The sequence below is a fragment of the Diprion similis genome, chromosome 11 (assembly GCF_021155765.1).
Source record: "Diprion similis isolate iyDipSimi1 chromosome 11, iyDipSimi1.1, whole genome shotgun sequence".
Taxonomy (NCBI): Eukaryota; Metazoa; Arthropoda; class Insecta; order Hymenoptera; family Diprionidae; genus Diprion; species Diprion similis.
In genome coordinates this window covers 6475372-6502986 of record NC_060115.1, presented here as the reverse complement: position 1 = coordinate 6502986, position 27615 = coordinate 6475372, and the positions used below count along the sequence as shown (strand labels likewise).

The following is a 27615-nucleotide window of genomic DNA, read 5'->3' as shown; positions in this document are numbered from 1 at the left end:
AAGCGGTGCGATAAAATTATAGCGACACTTGCTTTTGCGGGAAGGCGTGAAGTGCGGATGTTGGGTACGAGGAAATTGAGCAACCTGGTGTTCGTCGTATCATCGCCATTCACGTATCTTTATTCAGTAAACACCTAACCACTATATCCATTCATACCCTAATATGTACAACACAGTGTTTTTTAAAATAATCTTTAACCATATCTTATCGTTATGTATGTACTCGCATATGTATACACTATACATGTACGATTCTTGTACACATATTTATATGTTATATACTCGTACACCGGCGGGATCACAGTAATACCAACCTAGTCCGGATATCCTGGACCCTGGAGGATGCGGCGGCAGGTTCGGTGCCCCTCGAGTAATTTCGGGAGAATCTGTCCGTCTAGTAACCCCGGGAGATGGTTGATTGCGCGAAGGGTAATTCGGCGGCGAGGAATTTCACGGAGATAACAATCACCGTTAGGGGTAACAGTAAAAAATCTATCAACAGAAAATTAACGCTCGCCGAAGAGGGCGCCGGAGGTTCTTGCTGCAGGCGGCCGCTGCTCACCGCCAACGTCGACGTCACTTCCGTTTTTCTCGCTCGTGCCGCCGAGATGCCAGGCAGGGTGGAAAGACAGATGAGACTCAGACTTGAGCCCGGAAAGTGCCCGCGTTCAAGACGCAGCGTCAACCCCAGGCGTGTCGTCGAGAGCTGAAGAGGCTGACCTCCGCCGTCCATAGGGAGCGTCACTTCCGGCGTCAGGTTTCGCGTCAGCGCCGACGACACCTGAAAAACACGGGATTTAACGCTGCCGCGATAATAAATTGGACGGGCGTTGATCCGGGGGATCTAATCCTTTCCCTTTTATCTTTATCCGTTTCGAATTCTACCAATTTCTACGAAAACAAATCGCTCCATCCGCCTGTCGGTAGGCAACCCGAAGGACAATCTATTAGTCTCTAACGGTTTGTAATCCCTGTTGCCTGCTCGAAGGGGATTTGCTTTTAGAATCGTTGCAGTTTTCAACGATTTCTGACAAACGGTATAATAATTGTTCATGCTGAAACAGTCACGTTGCAAATAAAATTCAATGTTCTTCTGAAAATCCATGATTCGTACGATATTTACAGCGAACGTGTGTTTCGTCAAATATTGAATAAACGACCCAAGACTTGACTCGGCCCTTATTTACGTTGGGATAAAATCCTCCATCAGACATATTTCCAGAAGTGGGACCATGCCGTAGGAATAAACCTTCGACGCACCTGCTTGTCGTTGAGGATGAAGGTCAGGTTGGCGGGTGGGTAGCCGGGGGCGGATGTGCACTCCGCCTGGAGCAGTTCGCCGAGATCGTAGGTGGGCCTGACACCCTCAAGGATGGGATCCCTATTGGGCACGACGGCGACGCTCATATTGGCCGATTTCTCTTTGGTAAGAAATTCGGGTCCTTCGGTTGAGACTTCGCACAGGTAGGATCCTGCGAGGTTAACCCCTTCTGCAACGGTGGAATTCGCTCGGTTAAAAACGCCATCGCCGTCACCTTATGCACGTCTTCCTCGGCGGTGGAGGAGGGAGAGAGCAGCACTTACAGAATTGGTGATGTACGCGCTTTACACCTTACACCTTCGGCCGTGCACAACTCACAACGTACACGCGTGTGTGTCACACACCCTTCTATACATAGGTATAGGTAGGTATAATAAATATGCATGCATGTACAGAGATGCGGGTCGTATATATGGTACGTCAAAGAGAGAGAGAGAGAGAGAGAGCACCCACCTTCCTGCCCCAGGAGAGTAACTTGTTCGGCGTCGGATCGCTCGAGGTCGACTTTTACCTCGAGGCGGTCGAAAGCCTGCCCGGGTGGCTGGGCCCCCGGCATGTAGCGGAAAAATTCAAAGTCGTTTCTGTACCACTTCACCGAGTAGAGCCCCGCCCCTTCCAAGTCGTATTCGCACCGCAGGGCGACCTTTGCTGATCTCGGATCGACGAACAGCGGCACGTCCAGCCTCGTCAGCTCCAGAGCTTCGGCGCCACCTGCAACCAACCACCGGTGCAATATCGGTGAGTGTGAAAGCGGGTTCGGACTTCGGACGTTTTTACTTTCCTCTTGTTTCTTTTTTTTTTCTTTTTACATTCTCTTATTAGAAATGAGTTATACATGCACGGGTAATTTCGCGACGTCTTACACAAGGCTATACCACCTTTGACGTTTGCATTTTTGTAATAATTTGCAACCCTTGCGGTACGGATAAGAGATTTATTTCACGCATGTTGTGGATTAAACACTGAATTCTTGTTGCGGCTCGAGTGCGGCGGGTTGTAACACGACTAATTAGTACTCTTTCAAATACCAGAGCAACCTGCTTCTGTAGATTCGTAATTATTGCGAAGGTAACCCCCCCTCCCCGCCCCTACTTTCCGTCTCGCTCTCACTGTAAAACCCTGCGGCGTATGGAAATTGAAAATTTTACCTTCGTGTAATAACGTTATGCGTACGAAAGCATTTCGCTCAATCAGCCGAGTGGATCAATTCGTTTCGGTTAAACTTATGTTGTTGTACATTGCTTCTTCCGGTTAACCTGTTGTAGCGATTTTCGTATTTCCGTGTTTTTTTTTTTACCCGAGTCGAACGACTCGCGGTGTTTCGTCAACTCGTTAAGTTCTCAGAAAATACCGTGTAAGTATCGGATAAAAGCTTCGTTAACCCGATTACAACCTCGGTTGTCTGTGGCACTGCTTTGGTAGTTACCAAAATGAGCTACTTCCGTTCGGACTTCTTATATATATTCTGCTCCGTCGTGACACCGTCGTGCTCTCGTTATGTTAGCTATATTACGTCAAGATTATTGAATAATTGATCCGGAAAGACAGATATGATTGTTTTTCAACGATTTTAATGCTCTCTTATAATTTTTTTCTTTTCTATCTCCCTACACTTTGATCACTCGAAACCTTTTTCAAGATTTTTTAGCCTTTGAAACGTCTTCTTCATTTCGTACAGCGATTTGGCCGCCGAGTAAAATAACTTACGATGAAATGTTGCTGATCGATAAAAAAAATAAAAACTAGAAATAAAAAAACGTCTCTTCAAACTAAAAACACGCGTCTCATCACATAAAATATGATCGTTTTTCAACATTTTTAGACGCATATTGTACACGACATAATTATACAAAATTAATTTGACATCCTGAATAAAAAAAAATTTTCTAAACAAAAGACAAACTCTCAAACTGTCTTATCAAAGTTTCCGTGCATCATTTTCCCGAACTTTTCCCCATTGCATAGGAGTTTTCATCGATTCTATTAAGCTGAAATTAAAGGTACGTTTGACCGGCATCAGCAAATGCGTAAAACTGGAAAACCATTAGGAGCGGCATGCAGATACCGCACAAACGGTGATGCCGATGCAGTTACGTGTGCATGCGGATTAAAGTCATTACCCAGTCGGCGGTCGTTTGCAGCATTAGAACGAGCATCGCGTTTCCATCGCGGTATAAAATTCGGTTCCAAATGCAGCGAACCACGATCGAATTCCAAATGATCCTTTTCCCCGGTGGAAGGGGAGGTTACAGATACCTAATCGAGTCGTATCATCCCCAATGTCCGCGGTTTAAAAACTGCGCAAGTTTAGGCACGAGGTATACATATATAACATCGCAGCCGGACTGGATTTCTATGACGTAAAATGACGAAAACGTTTTCGGCCCTGCGTCGCGATGACGTTAAGCCGCATCGCCATTCAAAACCTGACTCCCCATTTCCTCCCCCTGCAGATTTGCATAGAATAATGCGCCTGCAGAAGGCCGGTGCAATATTCATGGAGTCATGGCTCTGGGACATCCGCGAATTCTAGCTAGCGGAGAGACTCTCCTAGCTGCACAGCATCGGTAGTTATATTGCGCGTCTATCAGCCGCGGGGGTTGACGAAGGGTGAAGAGTGAAGGGTGAAGGGAGGGAGTGGAGCGATGCGGCCATTGTACGTGTTCTCCGACTCTCGGTTCTCCACTCGCAACTCGCTTCGCCCTCTCGCCGTTCTCCGGTTCGACCATCCGCCTCCCCCCTCCCCCCTCCCTGTACCCCCTACCCCCCATGGACAAGGCATGTTAATTAGTCCAGTAATTATTAAACTAATTGCTGGTCTAATTGGCTCACTCGATCCACAGTCCGCGCTGGAGGGATAAATCCCCTTACTTCTCTCAGCCGGCCCCCGGGAGGCCTGCGTGTGCAGCTTCTTCTCGTTTTCCCGCGGTTTTTCCGTTTTTATTTTTCTTTCTTTCTTTTTTCCGTTTTCTTCTTTTTTTTTTTTTTTTTTTTTTTTTGGTTCCTTTTCTTTTTCTACTTTTTCCCCCTCTTTTTTTTCTCGTACTATCGTCCGGCAGTTGGAGCGACGGACTAGCCAACGCATGTGCCTGTAGAACCGTATACGTATGTATACACAGCTTAAGAGATAAAGTTGAAGAAAAAAGATTTATTATACATATGGTAAACAAAAGGTTCAGAAGCGCAGCTGAAGGTGATCCTGCTGAAATTAATCAAACGACCTACTTGCACCTGGTTTTCCGAACGATGATTCTCGCATTTCAACTCAATAGAACTTTGTCGTTATGTTATATTTAGAGAGATCATATTATTCGATAAGTTTATTTCTCGTGTTTTCTTTCTCTTCAGTATTATATAACTGTCCAAAACCGTATCGTTTGTCCAATTCTAATGAACAATATCTCATTTCATGTTTCAAAATTATTCAGGTTATTCGTTAAATTAATTAAAATTAATCAAACGACCTACCATCACCTGGTTTTCCGAACGATGATTCTCACATTTCAACTTAATAGAAATCCATCGTTATGTTATATTCAGAGAGATCATATTATTCGATAAGTTTATTTCTCGTGTTTCTTCTCTCTCTTCAATATTATATAACTATCCAAAAGGGTATCGTTTGTCCAATTCTAATGAACAATATCTCATTTCACGTTTCAAAATTATCTAGGTTATTCGTTAAATAGTCTGATATGGAATGGTAATAACTGCGCCAATGATTTTTCGTTTATAACGTATTAGTTTGTAATATAAATTGATAATTTTAATTTTCTACTTTTTTTTCTAATTTTTTTTTTCTTCGTTAACTCGGCAGCTGAGATAATTAATGTTATCACTGTTTCGAGACTTCGACGAATCGTTTCGAGCTTTTACATACTTCCAGGCGAAATAAGGTGTTATACGGTTCATTGAAACTCGAACAAGTTATCTGCAATTGACGTCAAAATTATAATATGTCGTAAAAATATGTTGTTAATTGGACACCATTAATTACTTATAAAACATTTCTTGCTACGTTGATGAAAAATTAACGGTCCGCCCTACATACCCATCAATGCTAAAACGCACTGATGTTAAACTTGTGAACCTATAGCTTAATTTCATGTCATTTCCTTTCATCGTTCAATTCTTCTGCTTTTTTCTGCCCACCTTTCATTCTCCTTTGATCTCGTCGATTAAAGTCATATGCCGTTAAATTTGCAACGGAAGCTGCAATTTCCTGCGGGATCCGCGCTCTCTCGGTAGAATTCTGCTTGTTATTATGTACGCGGGCAGTCCCGTATTTTTTATAATTTTATACACAGACACACATATACATATATATACAGGGTAAGACGAAAAAAGCGGGACCATCTTAAAACACAAAAAAAAAAAAAAAAAAATCCGAACGCGTCGATTGCATTTCAAAAACTTTTTTTCACTGGAAATTATAATAACAAACCTTTGGGTTCACGTTTGAAAATACGAAAAATCTTCAGTCTTAGCTAATCGTAAGATACGTCGCTAAGAGATTGAAAAAAAATTAGTATTGAAGAATGTTCAATTTAATTTTCATGCTCAACTATTAAGATTTAAAGACCAGTTCATTTTTATTCAATTAATGACAAAAAGTTTACAGCAATGTGCGTTTTTCTCTTATTCTTCTTATTTCTCATACTTCAAAATTGCCGAATTGTTCATGTGTAATGGGCCAATATTAGAAAAGTCAGCCCTAATCTCGTCGTAAAAAATCTCACAATGTTCGTTTTATCTGAATCGGTGGTTTGTAATTTCTGATTGAATTCTAATTTGATGTTGATCAAATGTTGGTTAGCAAGTCAATTTTTGATGAGTTCACGACATCGTACAGCTGACCTTTTTGATAATGAACTTTCTTGATAATGTCCCAAAAACAGAATTTCAACATCGAAGCACGCGTTCTGACTGATACATCACAAGAAAGGTTTCGTTTCGTGTAAAAAGAATCTATGAGAATTGCTGAAATACGAGAGTCAAATTTCGAATCAGAATTTAACGTGAAAATTAAGGTTGATTATTCTTTAATATTATTATTTTTTTCATCTTCCCGACGACTTTTTCTCCACTAGTTTTTCAAAAACGTGTATCTCAGCAAAGGAGTAAAGATTTTTTGGATTTTCAAACTTGAAACGAAATGTTTATTCTTCCAGTTTCAAGCAGAGAAAAAAAAAGTTTCTGAAAATCGGTGGACACGTTCAGATTGTATTCACGTCTTTAAATCGACCGTGTTTTTTTTTGGGTCCACCCTGTATACAGGTATATACATTTCTTTCTCACACTAATCATATTTTTTAAATCAAACCTCGTCTTAAAAAATAAGATCAAATATTTGTTTGGCTACATCGTGACCCCTTTTGCGGTTCTTTGAACGAGTTTTACATTTACTTCCAACGTTTCATGCAGGCTAATTTATCTTCGAGAGATACGGAGAAGCGAGCGAATTTACGAAAAGCACAGATTTAAACTTAAATTATACGGACTGAAATTACATCGCGCTGCTGGACCAGCCCTTGACGTGAGGCTTTAGTATAAATATATAAGGCATTTCGATTCACCTCGGGGTAATTAATTGCTTTCTCGAACAAGTATTATACGTGCATTATATGTACATGTGATATATACGTACAGACTTATCACTACAGACGGAATATATTTTTTCTAACCGCGATCCCTGCAAAACTCGTGGAAAGTATATATATAATATAAACGAGCGATAAGAATTTTAACTGAGAGAAAGAACTAAACGAAATAAACTCTTCTCTGGCCATGAATTTTTCAAAACTCCGAGGAAAGTAACGATGGTATGTAATACCATATATATGTTAGGGTGGTCCAATTTAGAGTGTTGATGAATTTTTGCTGCTCCACCCCCCAAATCAACCTCTAATAATTCGAAAACAATTGCATCATTTTTTCAGATTTCTACTTCAACTCTGGGATGATCCGCTTTGTGATCGAAGTTTCTTATGGAAATGACATGGGAAAAACTTGTTTCCTCGGTATAAATTTTCTTGCAAGAGTAATAATATTTTAAAAAAATGTGTAACCGTGAGGTTTTAGTCAGCATTAGTTCTACTGTCTGGTAAAAAATTCGTATAATCACACCACGCAATCTCGACGAATTACACACCCTCGAAATCTGACCTTTTTATTTTATTTACGGGAAATGCAATTCGTCTAGATTTGCTGGTATAGTAATGTAAATTTTTTTACAGGTAGCAGCACTAATGCTCACAAAAACCTCGCAGTCACAAATTTTTTTTTAATATTATTACTCTTGCAAGTAAATTTATACCGAGGAAACAAGTTTTTCCCATGTCATTTCCATAAGAAACTTCTATCACAAAGCGGACTATCCCAGAGTTGAGGTAGAAATCTGAATAAATTAGCCAATTGTTTTCGAATTATTAGAGGTTGCTTTGGGGGGTGGGGTGGCAAAAATTCATCAACACCCTAAATAAGAACCACCCTTATTACATTATTATTCCACATAACATATATCGAGTGTTTTGATCGGTGAATTGTATATGACAACAATTCGATCGGTTCTAAAAACACAAGCGCGCATAAAACAAGGTTCGATTATTCGTTTTCTTTCTTTTCTTTTTTCCACTTTTCTTCCCGTTATCGAATTATCGTTATTTCGTCCTCGCGTAAAATCTTCGTTAATAAGATTCGCCGAGCCATGTGGATGGCGATCAGGGTTCGCTGAGCGACGTTGTATCCAACAGGCCGAGCAGGAGAATGGAAGCAGCCTACGGCAAATTCGTCATTATTCCTTTCTCCCTATACATACACCCCACATACACGTGTAACAAGGCACAATAAGAGGGGTGGAGGAGGGAGGAAAAGCTGGGCGGGCTGCAGGCTTCGAGATGTAGACATAATCCGTCGTCGCGCGGTTCAGACGATTATCGCCGCGGTTACGTCTGATTACGGGGGGCAAACGGGGGGGGGGGGGGGGGGGGGGGAGGCGGATGGCGCACAATTTCAAGAGAGTGAAGCGACGCCTCATTCTACTCCTCCTAACACTCGGCTTCGTTATTTTCCGCGCCCTTTGTCGAGCCTTATAGCTAAAACGCGCGGTGCACTGCGCGAACAAGAATTAGAAGAATAAGAAAGAAGCTCGAGAAGGAGAAGAAGAGCCGCATTCCTCTAATGGCACGACCAATCTAACCAATTGTCGAGAGAGCGCGGTTTTCTCCCCTCCCCCCGCTTTATCCAAAGTTTCTCTGGTATACAATATATGTATACATAAGTACACACACACACACACACACACACACGTGAGGTATAATGTAAGTGGCAAGGGACGAGGGTATAATTCCTCGTCCGCGCAAAGACGTCGCGACGCGAGGCTACTTCGGCCAATTGACACCTCGACCTCGCGCCCACATCGTATGGCCGCTTCTCGTTTCGTCCTCGCTTCCAGCAAGCCCGACGAGAACTCGACGTCGACGTTTTCAACCTCTTCGCTGAGCAAACATCAGCATCGTCGAGCATCGAGCGGCTCTCGGTAAGAACCGCGGCGTTCAGACGCTGCGGAGTTATTAATTCGACTAACTAGACCTAACTCGAATCGCCTAGTATCTGCAGGCACTCCACTTTCTCTCTCTTTCTTTCTCTCTCTTTTTCTCTCTCTTCACGACTCGTTCTCCCGGTCATTTTATCCATTATGCGATGCTCGAGATGCGGGGAAAATAATTATCCAGCGCCTTTTACTTGACCCGCAACCGCCATCTTGAATCTCGATACCTCCCCCCTCTCACCCCAAACTGCTCGGGGATTTTAATGAATCTTTATATACGAAGACTTCTGTACGCAGATGATACGTATATTATATTATTCGTATATACGGGGAAACTTGAGGAAAAGTTTTTCTCCTCGGACTCGGTGTTAGAATTAATATTTCGTGGATATTGTAAACGCGAAAATTGTTAAACCTTCGGAGAAATATATGTGAGAAGATGTTGTACGCTTTGATTTTTTATTAGTAGAAACTTTAACGCGATTAACGTATAATCGAGACCATATATATATATATATATATATGTAAATGAAAGTATGTAAAATGAAAGTGCAGAGAAGAAATAAGAAGAAATAGATTTTTCGCAGTAGTACGTAAGGATTTCGCATTACATATTTGTACGATATGAAAACGTGAAACGATTCTTTGACTCTGTCCTGCAAACTGGGTGGTTATAAATTTTCAAATTCCTGCTGCTTTTTGCTCGGTTATTACACATCTCTCAGGCTAATTCAAATTGAGTAAATTGTTATTTTCAATGCAAAGCTCCGGCGCATTGTCTGGGAAGATTGGAAAATCGGAGATTCGTCGAGATCGGGATCGAGTGACGGTACAGCAGGCCCAGACAGGGAACACCCTTAATTTTCGTTCATCGTATAGCGTGTACCTCGTTCCTATAACACATAACTTGGGGCGGTCCCACTTTAGAAACAAAATAATGCCTGCGTATACAGCAATTGACTTTTTCTTTCAAGCTCGAGTGGAGAAGCCTGCTGCTTGGATCTCGAGGAGTTTTGTATAAAAGCATAATACCTCCCCCCCCCCCCCCCCCCCCCTCCCACCATCTCGTGTTGCATGTACATAAATACATATTATATGCTTATAGGTAGGTATCGTGTAGGTATAAGGTATACCTATAACAAGTAGGTATTGGATTATAACTCAAGATCTGAATACTCTCGAAAGGAATTACTCGGATCGTCACAATGAATTCGATCTCTCGCTCGCTTTTGTAACGTTACGTATGTACGTGTGCTCTGCAAGTATACACCTGGTATACCTGTAAGGTATAGGGTATGTATATATGTATTATGCGTTCGAATGGGCCATATAACGATGCTCGTATTATTACCGAGCTTTTCGCTCTGCGCTCAAGATCGGTTGATTTCTGCACAGCCGTTCTATGACGCGCATTGTACCCTGCTTGGGTATAATTATGGTCGAGAATTCACCGCAATCTTGGGAGGTCTGGGTAACGGAGGAAAACTGTCTTGACGATTATTTCCAATGCACTTGAACTGAATTGGCGGCACTCGTTTGCATAATCCGCAGCTTTTAGCCGTGCAGCCTATTATACATAATGTACTATACCTATACACACATGTATGTATATGTATATTAGGGTGGCGCAAAAAAACCGAATATTTTTTTTTTTTTTGAGTCTCGTGTGACAAAATGTTAGTTTTTAATATTTTAAGAGCCCACTCCAAAGGACAGTTCAAAAAAAAAAATTTCAAGAGGTCGCTTTACATTTTTTAAAACGTAGAAATCATCAAAAATCGAAATTTTTTTCTTTTTAATTTTTTTTTCTCGTTACGGTATAATTTTATAGAGAAAAAAAATAAGTTTCCGAAAGTTTCAGTTCAAAATTTGAATTTTGAAAGGTCGCTCATAATTTTTTTTCAATTTTTTGGTGCATTTCTTTAGATCTTTTCGAGTGACCTTTTAATATTCATATTAAAATTTCATAAATTTTTTTCCTTTTATTTAGTAAGAAATAATCGATAACAATACACCACGACACGAATTAAAAATCAAATAAAATACTGAAAATACAATTTTTTCAATTAAATTTTTTGACGTTTTTTGACATTTTAAAAAATTTGGAGCGACCTCTTAAAAAAAAATTTTTTTTTGAGCTGTCCTTTGGAGTGGGCTCTTAAAACATCAAAAACTAACATTTTGTCACACGAGACTCAAAAAAAAAGTTGTCGGTTTCTTTGCACCACCCTAATATATATATATTATATATATTTATGTATGCATCCCTCTTGTTTTTGTCACTTTGTTATATATGCCGGCTGAAGAAATTTTATAATTGTAATTTTTCACGCACGCTCGCCTGACTCGATTCGGTGAGTGTGAGTTATTTCGTTACACTTCCGGCTCATCCGTTCTCTACCGTTTCAATGCAGTGTAAACAGATTTGGTGCAGCTAACTGAGAGATATTTAATGCCGAAAATCTGTCTGATCCAAGGTTTGTTTATCCGAACAATTGTATTTCGAAAACGATGAATTTGCGCGTTGACAATGTTGTTGGAAATTTTTTTAATTATAATATAAAAATCCATCTTTAATATAGACAATAATGCAAGGGGCATTTTACCGAAGCGATCGAGTTCTCAATATCATTCGAAATCATTTTGTAATCTACGAAATCACACTGAAATCAATAATATTAAAATAAAATTCTCAATTAGCAATTATCAAAGGTGTTCGTCGCTACTCAGGAGAATTCGTTTATAGTTACAAGAATTTTTTTGTAATCTTAAGAAATCATATTAAATCTTATAAATCATAAGAAATCACGTAATCAAAGTAAAATGCATTTCTCAAATAATCTCTTGTAATCGTTCTATAAAATGTAAGTAATCACGAAATACGTAACCATGGTGTGAATTTTTGGCCCGGTGAAACACCGAAAAATTCGAACTATTACAGACAAATTTGTTCTCGCTGTGACTGCAGTATTGAAACAAAAATTTTCTGCTCCACCAAGTAATTTTTTTCCACATGTAATCAAAGGACCTCGATGAAATCCGTACGGTACCCGCGGGTACAGTTGGTTATCGAATCATGGTAAACCTCAAATCGAGAAACCGGAAGTAACAAGCGCGGTTAACCGGGCGTGAATCCGATTATGCGTGTACATCATGCAAATTTCGGCACAGGCAGAGGTATTAGGTGTATATATAATATACCCGTTCGCACGGTGATTTCCATCATCGTTAAATTTTCTGTCAACTTCCGGAATCTGCGCTGGAGTCTGCAGTGCATGCATTCGATTAGGCAAAATTTTTCGCGACCGTCGTAAGCGAATCCATTTTTACAGGCCTATGATTTACATGCACATACACCTAACATGAATCAGAATACCCTGAAAATCGGTAACCCTGGTACAACACCGCACAAAATCCTGTTCGTCGTCGGTTATTTTGTGGCTGATTTACCTAAACGAGTTCCGCTCATCGTGCAGCAGTAGAAAAAGATGCCAGCAGCAGCAAGTAGTGCGAGTCGCGGCATGATCGGCCGCGTAACCGCGGCCGGCTGCATATCTCCGATCTTTAGCTGCGAAAATCGGCCGGTTTTATCAAAAAAGACGATCTCTCGATCCGACTTTCTTGCACAAAAAACAGCACTGTACAATAAACAACGTGTAGGAAATATTTCACTCGCGTAAAGTATATTAAAATAATAATAATGATAATGATATATATTCCAGTCTCAAACCGGCCGGCGAAATCGGCGCCGATCGGCGATCCGCGGCGGTTTCTGCACCGCTCGATTATTATTCATCCGATCGCGTTTTAACTTCAATCGGAACAATTTACCGCAATTTACTGCGTTGCGGATCGTATTCTACTGTAATTTAATAACACAACAATTGTAACAAAGCTTAAATTAGTCCAGTACCGAGTGACGCGGCCATGCAGGCTTACGGCAACGCGACCGACTCCGGCGATTGACAACAACGGACAGAGTCCCTTGGCGGGATCCGCGAACGCCGCCACTCCCACTCGCGCATGCCTCACCCCAACCACCGCGCCTCCACCCCCACCCCACCCCTGACCCAGCGAGCACGTGGCCAGCGGGGACGGCGAGGTCGTAAACCAATTAATTTTAGTATCAAGGAGGAGCAGGGGTTGCAGCGGTAGAGTTGACCGGTTGGATTCGAAGTTGCACTGCTCGACAGGGATGATGCAGAACGCACTTAGAGAGGGGAGGGGGAATTTTTGTTTGTACTTATTTCACAAATCTTAAAAACTTCGCGTGAGCTATTTACAGTGTTACTTTGAGGGGGAGGGGGTTGATGCAGGATGAGCGCCATGTCTTCGAACCGCTTGTCGCTGTTCCAACTACCCCTGTGATACCTGGACGGAGCCTAATTCTCTGAAATCGCTTGGCTCATGTTCATGGGGGGGGGGGGGGGGGGGGGGGGGGGGTTGTTGCGGATTTACCTTGAAACGTGGCAGGTGTTTTAAGACGATCTGCCGTGTTACTTGTAATCACGATGATACAGATATAGTAGTTTCAAACGTAGGAGCGAAAATTAATTATTTGCGGAATTTGATACGTTTTCGTTTGACGTACCTTGTCTCGCTTTCAGGTGTTAACGGAGTATACGGCATACCAAGAAGTAACGCATGTTTGATATGCTGATAAATAGACAAATCCTGCCGTTTCTCGACTAAGCTGGTTATTTATCTATCCTCTAGGTAAAGTTATTCCTTCATCATGATGTTTTGAACAGATAAGCAGCTTACAGTTGGAAAGCAGCGTTCCATTAATACCATAAAGCATTTAATTATGGGGGACGAATGTTGCCTGAAAGGATAAAACACCCACGCAGAGTCTAAAATTACGTGTGAAACAAACAATTCTTAGACGATCAGCAATCCGTTTACAAATCACGAGAGGTTTGTGAAAATCCGGAATTTTTTTCTCTCGCGGAATTCGCGAAAATAGGCGGTGAAGTTAAACTCTTACAGAGCCTACCGCCCGGGGCAAGGAACCGAGGGAAAACTCTTGAACCCTCGGCGGCAGCAACGTCTAGGTCATTAAGCACGGTTCGCGGTGTTTCTGGTCCTCTAATTTCTGCGGGGCGTTTGCTCTGACTTGAGGATTGGAATTAGTGTAACGCGCAGGGATCTCAAGGCGTTTTTCCGAGCCGTTTTTTACCGATCCTCGGAATTGTATGATAGGAATTCTCCGTTAAACTGCCACTCGACGCCGGCAGATAGGCAACTGATGCTACGTTTCGCATTGCCGCATGTCGAAATGTAGCATCGGTTGCCTATCTGCGGGCGTCGAGTGGCGAATTTCACAGAAAACTCACAGTGAGTATTTTCACTGGTGCTGTTGTCAATGGCTACCATAAAATTTATACCCCGTGTGAAATTTCCCGAGTTAAGAACGGGGCGGATAATTGACAATTTATACACGAAATTGGGGATGGGCCTAGATCCGTTCTGTAGCACAAAGTTGAAAGTCCCGAGGCGGATCGCAGCTTCGGTGACATTTTGCGGCTTGAACTTACACAAGGATACTCGACGGCGAGGGGAGGAGCTTTCAAATAATTTGGAAACCTCTGGGATGGGGTTGAGGGAGAGAAGAGAGGAACGGGTAAACGGAGAGAGAAGAGAAGGGTCAATCCGAACGAAAACCCGCGGAATTCGTTTATCACCTGAAGGCGTTTTGCGATTCTTCACCCGTGCCAGATAAAAGATACTGCGAATGCCTGTTTTTTTTTACACCCTTTCTCATCCGCCTGTCACTTCGAGATGTAGGCAGATGATATTCTTCTGCGTTTTCGACACCGTGGTGCCTATATTTGCGCTTCAAAATTGAAGAAATTCTCTCGGAAATCGAAAATGAAGCGCGTTTACTTCGCCTTCTCCTCGTATTTTGCGTCTTTTTATACTTATCGCAGCTTCTGATTGTGGATTTCCATGAAACACAAGATCTGGTTGGGCAAGGCTAAGCCCGTCATCATTATCGTGATTATTTTCCCCGCGTACAACAGTGTGACGTGAATGAAAGCGAAAGATGAAAAACGGCTGAATACCGAAACGGATTTGACTTGAGTGTCTCGCTTATGTGTCTCGGAAGTTCGTCGTCGTGATTTTTCTTCTTTTTTGTTTCGACTTTATTTTGACTTTGTGAAAATTAGGTGGCGACGCTAATGGAAAAAAGTGGTCAGGAGAAAATGAAAAAGTTAGCTCATTCTCGGTGAGGCAGTATTATCTTCAATGAAGTTTGCTTCACTTGAAACACGGTTTTAAGCCCCCATTTCTACATAATTAAATTGCTCTATATATACCCTCCACCCGCCGGCGAGACTTGGGTTTATAATATTGGAAAATTTTCAGTTATATTAACCGAAAGAGACAGCGCCCAGTGATAAAAGGATGTCACAGGTGTTTTGCGGTTCACCCCATTTCGCTGGGCAGAATGACGGCTCCAATGACGAAAGTTATACCGGATTTAGGCCCGCTTCTGAACGTCGGGTTGATAAGTATTACTCGGGTCATACTGTATTTTATAACCGTTGTATCGATATCAATTATATGTGTATTGTATATATATAACTGTACATATACATATATAGTGATAACCTGGGTTCAATTTTCGAAACTGCTTAATTAGATAGGTGGTAAAGGTGGCTTTAACGGCAATGAAAAAAAAAACGCAAAATAAATTAAGCGCCTTGTGGTACAAACAGCCGTTGGCTTTCAAGCTTTGCCCAGATTTTCTGCAACTCGCGTAGCGAATTTCGTGCATACGTCTGTGACGTAGAACTCGTATGGAAATTATTTTTTATTTGAAATCCAAACGAGTATGGAATATGAAAAACGATCGGATGAGCCACGGTTGACGGATAACGAAACGGAAAATTACTTCCGTTTGTAGAAATGAAACAAATCCTTTCATCAGATTATATAACTTTCCTTCATTTTCTTTATTGCACATTCCTTCGAGCAATGTGTTTTCATCATTCTCGAACGCGAAGCGAGCCACGTTTTTCACAAATTTACAAAATTGTTGAACCGTGATATTCAAACTTGAAGTATGTAATACAAGATTCGGGTGACCACATGCGAGTTTCTCGCTAATGAGCACGTTGCCCACCGTGAAAGTCAGTGCTGAGTAATCAAGGGAGCACCTTATGCATAGTTACACTAGCTGTAAAGAGCAACAGCAAAAACGTCCATCATCGCGTGCGTCGAGTACTTTGCACCTACGTTGCGGGTGAAACTACTCGCATAAAGTTCTCACCACGTTTATATTTATATAAGGTTGTTTATTGCCGGCTGCCTCGTTATCGTTACCATCATAGTCATCCACGTTATCATCGCTCGTCGTACGGAGGTGCCGGGTCATAAATCACTCGATTTTCCCGCAATCACATACTTACACAAAATGCACGAATCCTAAGCATTGACCCGTGTGAAATTTAAAAAAAAAGGAAAAAGAAAAAGTAATGAAAATATTCTGTAATTCATGTAATAAATTAAAAATAAATATCATTATTTTCCCGAGTTGAAAACTACAATCTCTCAATTTTTTTTTGCACATTCAGACCTCCGTTTTCGCAACCCTGCAGAAAAATTGTAATACTCTGCAACCAGTTTAAATCCACCGTGCAGACGATGATGTGTCGGTGGAAATAACGCGGGGTCCATCTAACCTCTTGGGTTTTTACCGGTCGAGAATAATCCGTTTGATTGCAGAAGCGTTACTCGTCCCGGTAGTTTTGAACTCGATAATATGCAGATGGTAGTGAGTAAATGGTGCGCCGTTATTATACGGTCCGATGGCAAAGGTGGGCCGTCATTATTAGTCCGACCAGGTTGAACGACCGCGATAGGATCCGCATAATGGGCTCTCCTCGATCGCCTAGATCAGCTGATATAGCCGGCGCTCGTAGATCCGCTGGATCGGATAATCTCGGGAATTTTAAACGTACGGAAATACGTCCGCAGCAGGGTTCAGGCGATCATTCGTCTCCTTTTCGGAATCACTTTCCTCTTTCACTCTGATTCCGCGGTCCTTTTGTCCCATGGACAGTGCGGTTTTTCCGCACGGTGCCAAATTTCCACCGTAGGTGAAGGGTTCGTAAGTGGACCACGGAGCGGTCAGTAGCCGGGCGTCCGTTAACCACGTACCAGCTGGCTTAATTAATAATTCAATAACCCGGGCGACCCCATCGACGAGGGAGTCGCACCCTCGCCTCGCTCCAACGTCAACTGTACGCGTACATATTATACCTAGATGCGGAGAGCCGATAGGGTCAGCCTCGATTCTCGAATGGGTTCGTGGGTGGTTGTGGTTTGTAGTTCCCGTGAGCCACCCAGCCACCCCCAACCAACCACCACCCCCGCCTCACCTCGCCTTTATGGCTTTCTCGCTCGCCCGCGGGTCATTCACTCGATAAAAGACGCTCGCCGTGGAAAAGAGGAAGAGGAAGAGGGTGAGGGTGGCTGCAGATCGCTATCGCGTGTTGATGCCCCCTATACGGGCCTGATGCACCAGGGGAAAATATATAACAAACACCAACCCCCGCTAACTATTACTCTAATAAATAGGTGTTTTCACGTGCAAGGGCGTCGACGGCTACAGCGTGTTTCATGCAATAACTTGTTTTCTAACGCAGGGCGAGATGTAAAGTCGAGATGCAGGTAAAGCCGATCGTGCGGGATTGGAAGAAACCGAAGCTTGTCTAAAACGCTTTTTCATCATTATCATTAATCATCGGCCTCGCAGCAGTTTTTCTGCTGCAGTATTACTCACCCTACAAACGATCTCAATTCTAACAGGATTTTATGCCGAGAATATGATCTGCTACATATGCTCGATTTTCCAAACAACCGACTTCGATAAGGTCAACCTCTAAAGTGCAAAAATAAAAAAGCAGATTATTGTTGTAGAAGAACGATTTATCGGTGTTTCATAAGCAAAAGAGATTCCGCGTTGCTTTAAATTCTCTTCGAATACTGCAGCCCTTAATTGCACTTTCTGTGAGTCCCTGTAGAAATTCAGGTATAACTCACGCAACTGGCTGGAGAGTTTATTACACGTATAGGATCGATCGAGAAACATCGTTGAATTTTCCACTCTGGCTTACGGGATCGTTTTCACGCAGGTCTCGTACGTAATAGCATTTTGTCCGCCCGTTCCAACCATAATTTTGTATCCGCATATTGCGTACACGCACGCTGCACCCTGCAGCGTTGTACATCGAGTAACATAAACACAGGGACATACATACATACCACCGCCACTAAAAACGTGCAGGGAGAAAACGGGACGACTCGATTTTAACTGACTTTTTTTCCCCTCCGTATAAATGAATTTGCAATTCGGTATCTAAACATCTCAGTATAGGTATAATTACCGTGCTGCTGGGTTTGACGTAAAGAAAAACAAAACAAAAACAAACAGAAATAAAAACACCAAAAAAATAGCAACAACGAAACGGTACGGCAATCGAAAAATGGTGCCAATATCCAATTATCCATCCATAAAGTACATACCTACCTACCGTACCTATAATAGGTGCCAGGTCAACCTGTGCAGACATTCATCAATTGAACAAGGCTGACCTCTGACCTTTGCTCGTGTAGGACACGTACGGTCAGATACTCAGAGATCGAGATGGTTTGGCGGTGATGTGCTTGGAGAAGCATTTGCGTGTAGGTACGTGTGCCTGGGTGCGTTTGGGCACTTTACACATACAAGTAGGCGTGCCGACATTATTCGAATTCATTCGAAAGTGGTAATTGTCGCGGGTGAGGAAGAGTCGCTCGATCCGGTACCCGAGGGACTTTTTTCTCGTTCGGTCTCTGGAAAGGAGAGAATAGAAGAGGAGCGATTCGACCGTATAGAAAAATACAGAATCCGAGGGAGACCGATGGTTGGGAATTTGCCGTCGGTCGTAGGTCGCGGATGAGGAGGGTGGGGGTGGGGTGGGGGTGGGGTGGGGGAGGAATGGCCGCGGAACCGAGTTGAGTGTATTTATTCTGGCGAGCGCCTAGGGGCCAATATCGCGTAACTCGATTCCGTTGTCTCTCTGTCCCTCCCCTACGTTCTCTCCCTTCATCCCTTTCACCCTCGTTCTCGACCCGCGAACCAAACCACCGGAGGAATTCTGCAGGCGTTGATAGTGCAGCCGTTGCGCCGGGTTAAAGTGTCATGTGTCAATTGAAAGTCACCCCATGGTCACCCTGGACGAAACCACCCTTCGTGAACGGTCCGTGAAAATTCGCGATCAGCGGGCAGAAACCTGTGATATCTGTGATTATTCGATGATGTTTTAACGAAGTTGTAAAACGCCCCAGAGGATGTGTTCCAACTACTCTGATCACTGCGGAAAACGATGGTGGAACGGGTTTCTAAAATTGCAAGTATACCGTCGTGAGGATGTATCTCGACGGATATGCAAAATTGTTCTGTTTCCTTTCGAAACCTTTCTTACTTACCTCTCACAAGAAATTCAAGACACAGCATATTTCAGAATATAATGTTTAAAAGGCTCAACCCCGTGTTTTAAACCCTTAATTCAATTCACCCGCTGAACGATCGAATCCGACAAGAAGAGCGAGGAACGAGGGTATAAGGATCACGAAAAGCCGCGACGTCGGATATTCGGGACACATATTTCGATTATCCTAAAGCGAGCTTGCGGCATTCGTACGTAGCACGTTATATGCGGAATGTATCAAATAACTCGGCGGTCGTGTGTTAATCGTGTAATTTTAACGCACTTCCGGGAAGACGTCTCCCTTGTGGTCAGCTTCGGGTGAAAGGAGTTATATTACTGTACGCAGGGCTGGGAGTTACATTCGGTTCTGTTATCTCGGGTGTAGAGATGTGTCGTGGACGGTGCAGAATACACACCTCCACCTCTGCCAAGAATAACATCCAGAGACGAGTAAACGCGAGACCGTCGAATTGCCAGGAGCAAACTGAAGAGCCCTGCCAGGACGACGACCATGTCGAACACGATGATCCAGTTTATAACAGTGCAGTACCAGCTGCGAAAAATACGCCGGTCCAGACTGAGGGACGCTTTCCAGCGAGTCTCTTGTACCTTCGAAGATCCGAGAAGGACGATACACGTTGGAAGGAAGTTCCACCTTGTGGTGTTCCAAGTTGTGGTCGAAGGTTTATCCAATTTTATTGTATTCATTGTGTGCAGTTGATCAATTATGTCGTCATAGATGTTCCAAGGATCCTTTGATCCAATTGATCGACAATTTTTTGGCCACAAATTATACGCGTACGTCAAAGTACCGAAGAGTGCAATGGTGTTTCAAATTTGCTGAACATTTTAATTATTCGTAAACTGAGTAGCTGGATTGCAGACGAAAAGTTACCTCAGTGAATACAGGGTTTTTGAAAAGCTGCTCTGAAGTCGTTTTTGAAAAGCACTGAAAAGTGATCACAAGATTCGAAAGCTTCGAACCAACTCCAGTTCATTTTATACTAAATCTGCGGGTTCCAAGTTCTATCTAAAAATATTCTCATGGGTTTCCATATGAAAGTCCGAAACAACATCATGGATCGTCTGTAAAAAACTCTTAGCATTAGCAGATTACTTATTAATTAGGCGATGCGTTTGCCAGTGATGAAAAAATATATAAACTGGGATCAAGAAAGTTGAAAGCAATCGTCCGATCAGCGGAGGAAAAATCATTTGATAAAACCGTTTCTCTATTCTTTTTCGCCTTATTTTTTTTATGCCATGCGAATAACGACGCGTTGTGTGAAAATGTCGATGATCTGAAGGCGGGTATATTTGACGGTATGATCCACGGATCCGAGCAAATGTTGAAAAGTTATATCGGAATGCGGGGGATGCAGCGACCCCCCGTGATGTGGGGTTTTAAAATTTCCCTCGGGATGACGGGCCGGGTGGAGCGAAGGGTGGAAGGGAACCAGAGATTCTCCGAACCTCGATGCCGCTCTACGGAGCTGGTGAACTCGGCGATGGAGAAGAGAACCCGCCGTTCGTCGCGCTCCTTCTCACCCGGAGTCGATGATCTTTTGTAACCCCGCATAGCGACTCGCTCACGCGAAACTGTCGTCGACCTGAAACTTTTCTCTCCCTCATGCCGCGATGCCGTGATGCCGGCCGCGATGCGTACCGAACTTATTCTTTGTGTTCGGTTATGTCATTCTTGGAGAACGCGCGTCGTTCGTTTCTATTTCTTTAGCTTCTTTTTTTCTTATATATATATGTAATTGTTTTTATTTTTTATAATCCCTCCTTACACAGAGAACCTTTTTACCTGCGCACATTTGTCGTTAGAGAAAATGTATACGCGTAAAAAAGCTAAATCAGTCTGACAGAATTCAAGCATTTGGAAAAAGACTTTTTGAACTAGAGTTTCCGTTGCAGATTTAGGCACAGTGTAAAAAATGGTTGGTCATTGGGATTTGAAAGAAATATTTTCAACCAGTTTGCCAAAACGTGGAATATTTTATTGATTTTTTTTTTTTTTTTTTTTTGTTTCTTTCTTTTTGAGAAAAACATTTTTTTATCACGAAGCCTAATTTTACGCTGTAAAGTAATTAGGGGCGATATATGATTCTGCGATCTCGCGGGGTTCGAATTATTACTTTTTAACTATCTTCAAAATTCTACCGACTCAAGTATCACTTGATTTGTTAGAAATTCATTGCCTATGATCCAATTATAGACTGACTGCCGCTGAATACTTGAGACGTGATTTTCTCATTAACGGGTGGTTATAATTAATTATACTAAGTATGTAACACTACGCAGCTGGCTGGCTCGAGAGATGTTTTTTTTTGTTTTTGTATTTATTCAATATAACTGTAGAAAGATGTCCGTGATACATAATATTTTCTTCAACGTTTATGCTGTACACTTATAGTATAATAATAATAATTAGCGATACGCAGTCACAAGCCCTTGCCAACTAATTATACGAGACTACATCGAGAGAAATTTTCAGCTGTCATCAGCACACTGTCCTTAACTATTTTCACTATTTACTACAAACGAAAAACATAGTTCTCGGTAGAATAAAGAAAATAGTTTTTTACAGCCGGACCCAGAAAATCAAAGACGTGTTACTGCATTCTTTGTTATTTACACGGTGCGGTGTATAATTTCACTTAATGGTTATTTGTAGAAAAAATAACCTTGTCTTGCTAGAATTTTCTATAATTTTCCACCATATCCATAAGAAACGAAATTTTTCTCCGTAACGCGAGCGGCGCGCGGCGTAACGCTATCGCATTAATGTTATAAGATACGAGCGACCGTATATCTTGACACGCTTTTACAACAAGTAGAGAATATTGTGTTAAGCATGTACCGGGGTAATACGGCATATAGATCATGCCCGGCTCGCAGGTGACGAAGGGATGGAAAGACGTTGAGGAGGGGAGGGTTGCTCCCGGTGGTGGTGCAGGGTGGCAGGGTGGCAGGGTGGCAGGGTGGCAGGACGCGCTAACGAGGGGCGCTCGTCGCCGGATTATCGCGTGTCTGTTTGCGTTATTGCTCCCCGAAGCTCGCGTCCGCCCCCGCCGTCACGCCCCTGTCATTAATTTTAATGCGGTGAAACGATGCGCCCCGTTTGTTACAATTTACAGGCTTACCGCCGGGGCGATGCCCGCCTGCCACGGCGTGCAGCCCGTCGCCCCAAAGAACGGGTTGATTAATTTTTCAGACCAAGTAAACCCGGGTGCCAATTTAGCCGTCTAGAAACAGGCCCCGAATGTTTACCAAAGACGCCCGTTTTTAATCGAAAGCTCAAGTTCGTAAATCGTCGCAATTTTCTCGACGATCCGAAGAGAAGAGAAAAAGAGAGAGAGAAAGCTGGGAAAAATTATAGAAAGAGAGTGTGTATCGACGGCGGGACGGTCGTCGAGTGGCGAACCGGGCCCCGTGCTGCTCAATTATTCATAAAACGCGCGCTTTTAAGGGGATCTTTCCTCTCCTCGAGGGCTCAAATATTCAAGACGTTGTTCGCTACGTGCTTTATGTGCTTTATGTGCTTTATGTATTAGGACGCGGGGACGAGTCCGCAGTGTATGTGTGCGGTGGAAAAAGGTGGAATTCCTACGGTTCAGCTACTCTTATCGAGGCCCGCTTTGTCTCTCGCATTCTTTCATTTAAATTCGCTACTTCTGAAGATCAACCGAAACGTCCATGCAGCGAGTATTTCGCTCTTCCTCGACCCAGCTGCACAGAGCGGCGAATTTAAGCTTTCGACTTGCTTTCGAACAATATTATCGTCGGATTCGCAGTCCTCGACTCACCCGCCCCTAGGAATTAATCTTTCCCCATGTCCGCTCCTTTATTCGCAAAATTAGCGTATAAGCGTGCGGGTATACAATTTCACTCTCGCTTCCCTCCCTCTCTTTTCGCGGATGATCTTTACTTTGTACGCACATATATATCATCCTGCGCACTCGTTACACCCCCACTCATGTATCACCCAGCCAACTTTGCTTTCGTCGCATTCGTGCAGACGCAGACGGCTGGCTGCAGGTGAACTTACCAAGAATTTCTTTCCCTCGTTCAAGATGGAGGCGGCGGAGGTCTGCACGTATATTCCGAGGTGCGCCGTTCCCTGGGGAACCTGCAGCCTCGGAATACAATATTCCGAAACTCTCCTTCGTCCGATCATGTATGAGAGATAAAGACGCTCGCTTCCGTGTGTGGCGACGCTTCTTCGCCGCACGTGTCGCTCCTCTTGAGATCATATCCGGCGCTCGCCCCGAAGCGACGGGACTTTTTAGCCCCGGCACAAACCGCGATGCGAAATTACCGCGAATATCGAGAGGCTCCACCTCGGGATATATAAACACGCCCACGCGTCGCGCTTTGTGTACAAACGAAACTCAGCGATGATCGACGTCCGTCCGGCTGCCCTCGGGGGCGAGTTTAAAAAGCCGCGCCTTTTTCAAACCCCCCGCCTTCCGTCGCGTGACACGCATCCCTTATTCCCCGATTCGATCCCGCCAACGCTTACGATTAACCACTTCGGGGTTCAGATGCCGCACCATCGCCTGTAACACACGTCCGGATCCTTCCGCTTGAAAAGCTGCTTGCCTTTTCTAAACACGCGAACACCGCTGCGAACTCCCTTATAAATCTGCGGCCACCCAAGGGGGTAGAAACCGAATAAATTTCTTCCTTCAAATTTGATCAGAGCAGGGGAAGAAAGCTCAACTACACTGTCTCGGCGTTCTTAAATACATTGTATAGAAATAATGTTGGACAGCTTTCCTTTTAACTAATTCTCTTTCAGGTAGCCTGAAACGATTGTTCATGTATTAATATATCCTTATTAAACCGTTCGTCACTTCAAAATTTTCCTCTTCTATAAATTTCGCTTTATCTGTAAGGTATTTTAACTTCATAGAGAATTTACCGAAAGTTTCATTAACGGGCTAAAAATAGCTGTGCCTTGCCTCTGAACTTGCTTTTGCGAATTTTCATCACGTATAGATATACATTATACAACAATTCAAGAGTATATCATTGAGCATGAATATGGCTTGACCGTTATTACAGCAGGAGCAACAAGATTTCTAATTCCCTAAACTCTGCGGTGGTTTAAAAATAATGTTTTCCAATCTACCGAGAAGGCTTCAAAAGCGGAATAATGCTCAGAAACTACCAAATCAACCAGCCTCTGAAGATGTTCCGAACGAAAAATAATCGGGACTTGACTATCCCCGCTGTTCGTCGCGTGACAGAGCCATTCGCAGGATTTCCACAGTTTTATCAGGAACAAGAAAAGCAGCTAGGAACGGTAAAAGTTTGGTATTCCGACAGGTATATCCATAACAAGTCTGGTATAAAACAAGGGAGTGCCTGTCGGACTTGGGGCACGTGTTTCGCCCGTCGTAACTCCGAGGAGTCACGCAAGGTCCAAGGAAGACTGCCGGAGAGTTCGAGGAGACAGGTTCGTCCGTCGCTTTATTCTCTTGCACACCTACCACCACGACGCATCTTATCATTCCTCATCCGGTTTTATTTTCCCTCGACGATGCTGCGGCGTTCATTTATTCGCGGGGGTCGATCGGCGCGGACAAGTTAGGTGTACCTCCACCACGTTCCGTTCGACCGGACACTGCAGGACAGGGGCGGGCACGTCGTCCTTGCGATTTTGAGCCGTTCATGCAGTCCTCTCGAGTCCTTCGTTTTCCCCCAACGCCCCCGACCTTCGATCCTTCTCCGAGGCCTCGTCGGGTTCGAGACCATCGCGCTGGGCGCAATTTCCGGCCGCCACTCGCCCGCACTCTTATTTCCCGTCACGTCCTTCCGATGCCTTCGTCCCCCACCGCCACCTCCACCCCCGCCCCTCGTTCGCAGTCACGGACGCATCGCCACCCTCCCTCTTAGACGTAATGGACCCTAGGAACGGACAATTACCCCCACGGGGCAACGCTGCTCCCTTGTCGAGCTCGCCAGGTGATCCGCCACCCCCGAACCCACCTTCATCAACCTCCAACCCCTCACCCTGGGGTCTGATTTTGCGACGCTTCATGCGGCACGCACCCTTGTGTCCGGGGGTGAATTATCGCTTTTGGGATGTCTGTACCCATCGTTTTAAGATGCTGCCCCTACAAGTCGTCGCGTGTTCTGATGAACAATGGTTCTATTATTACTACCTTTTCGCACGTTTATTCTTGTTGTCGTAATCTTTGATATCCTCTTCCTTTTCAGTCAAAGTTTCCGATGAAACACCAGCAGATATAGCTGAGAAGCGGCACTGCATTCTGAGTTTGTAACCGGACTGATAGCGTCAGCGTCGGATATTCTTTTCAGAAGTAATAGTAACTGACTTTGAAACGTAGTTTCGGTTGCCTATCCGCTGATATTGGGTCGTAAACCTTTATGGAAAACGCCTGGTAACTGGTAAGTGTTCGTATATACCGAATTGCCTTTGTCCGGCGGTAACTCGTGCATATATTATACACATGTCTGAACGATTTATGTCCTGTAAAGTGCATTGAAACGCGATGTTGCCTAGCTGGTGTAAACATAGGTATGTATGTAGAATGTGAGGTAAGTATAAAGCGCATTGCAGATGATCGTCAATAATTTTCGGAATATCGAACCAGGGCGAGGAGATTTGATTCGGACTCGAATTGGGGCCGGAGCAAAGGTATGAAGATTATATGAAATTGGCTCCAGGTGGAAAGCTGCACGGTGGGTTGAACGAGAATAAGCTTAAACGATGTATGAGAAACCTCAAACCATTGTCCGTTTTCCATCGTCTGTGATGCAAGTAGGTAGGTATAACATATACATACATATACATATATACATATATGCACATACAAACACTGGGAGAAAGCTCGAGGTACTTGCGGGCTTCTCGAAAGACGGTGAGTTCTTTTCTCACCGTCCCCAGCAGCCCTTTTCGGTCTGTCTCGACGTTCACCGGACTCCTGGAGTATCTCTGGAGTATATAACTACGCCGAGTGGCTCCTCGACGTAGGCTTGGCGAGGGGTGAAAGCGAGGTATAAGCGAGAGAGGGTGAGAGAGAGGGAGAGAGGGCGAGAGTCCAGATTGATAATCAGGACTGAGCGACGCCGAGCACGAGGTCCTCGGGGTGAGCACACACACGTCGTCCTGCGTCTCTGTGTACGAAAGCGGTCGCAGAATGGGGGCTCAGGGGGGGAGGGAGGGGGAGGAGGAGGGCGACGCCGGCAGGGTAGAGAGGACGAGTTTGCGATTAAACGTGATTATAATTAGCGATAATGGAGTTTAGCCCTTCGGAGCTCCCGAATGAAGCGGATCCGAGGGCAGCCGCACCAGCCTTTCCTTATTTTGCTTCGTGTCCTGCGGGGTGGTGCTCGCTGCAGCCGACCGATAGAGCGAACCTCTGTGCCCGGCTATGTATCCCCGTATTATGTACCATATACATTATGGGCATGTGTATATAACCAGGGTCGGTAATCGCCCTCCCTTCTCCTCAACGAACCCCGTACTTTCTTCTTCGTCCAGCACAAATTATCACCCTGTCCCAAGTACTACGAGACTGTTATGTGCCCATAGATCTTGGCCGGTTCTCCACTTATATCTAGAGATAATTACGACGTATTATACTAATCGTCCGATCGAATGGGACAAGCCTTAGTGACGCTTATGGGGTCCGAATTGATATTACTCCTCTTACACGACGACGAGTTCTTATTAATTGCGTATATTCCATAACAGATTATCGGTCCAGATTTTTATGATTTTATTTTGCGTCAGTTTTTATTATTATTGTGGGTTTATGTGTATATATATATATATATATATATATATATATATACACGAGGGAAAAAAAATTTAACTTACGGAATTTAATTAGACGGTTAAAAATTCAAGATTTCCAGACGCAGTTTGAAATTAAACGTTATAACTGAAGAGAAACCGCTAAACAACGAACAGATACAACCCTAGTTGTTGTTTGGCGTGCTTTAACATCACGTGCGGTGTTAATTGGAGATGCCGCGTGACTGCAGAGATTGTTTTTCACGCCTGTTAAGGTGCGTTTAATTTTTGACTCGTTTAACGCTCAACTGGACTTAGGATTCCGACACTCGTTACCATTTAGGTCGTGTTAAATTCAAGTCAACGAGCGTTAAGAATAAACATTTGTACGGAGTTAATGAATTCAAATTATTTAGAATTTCAATTTGAATACAAATTAATCGTGCAATATAAATCTGTGTAAGAAAAAGTCGTCTTGCAAACAATGTTC

The 27615-nt window shown here is 43.5% G+C and overlaps 2 protein-coding genes across 3 annotated transcripts in view; one reads left to right on the top strand and one right to left on the bottom strand.

Moving 5' to 3' along the window:
- LOC124412082 (dedicator of cytokinesis protein 7) overlaps positions 1-27615 on the top strand; it is a 58979-nt gene that overhangs the window by 27110 nt on the left and 4254 nt on the right. The window lies entirely within an intron of this gene.
- On the bottom strand, positions 97-12838 carry LOC124412094. The gene is made up of 4 exons (XM_046891707.1): positions 12784-12838; positions 1775-2032; positions 1261-1490; positions 97-781 (listed from the first exon to the last, which is right to left on the bottom strand). The coding sequence occupies exons 1-4, from the start codon at positions 12797-12799 to the stop codon at positions 395-397; spliced, it is 891 nt and encodes a 296-aa protein (XP_046747663.1). The 5' UTR covers positions 12800-12838; the 3' UTR covers positions 97-394.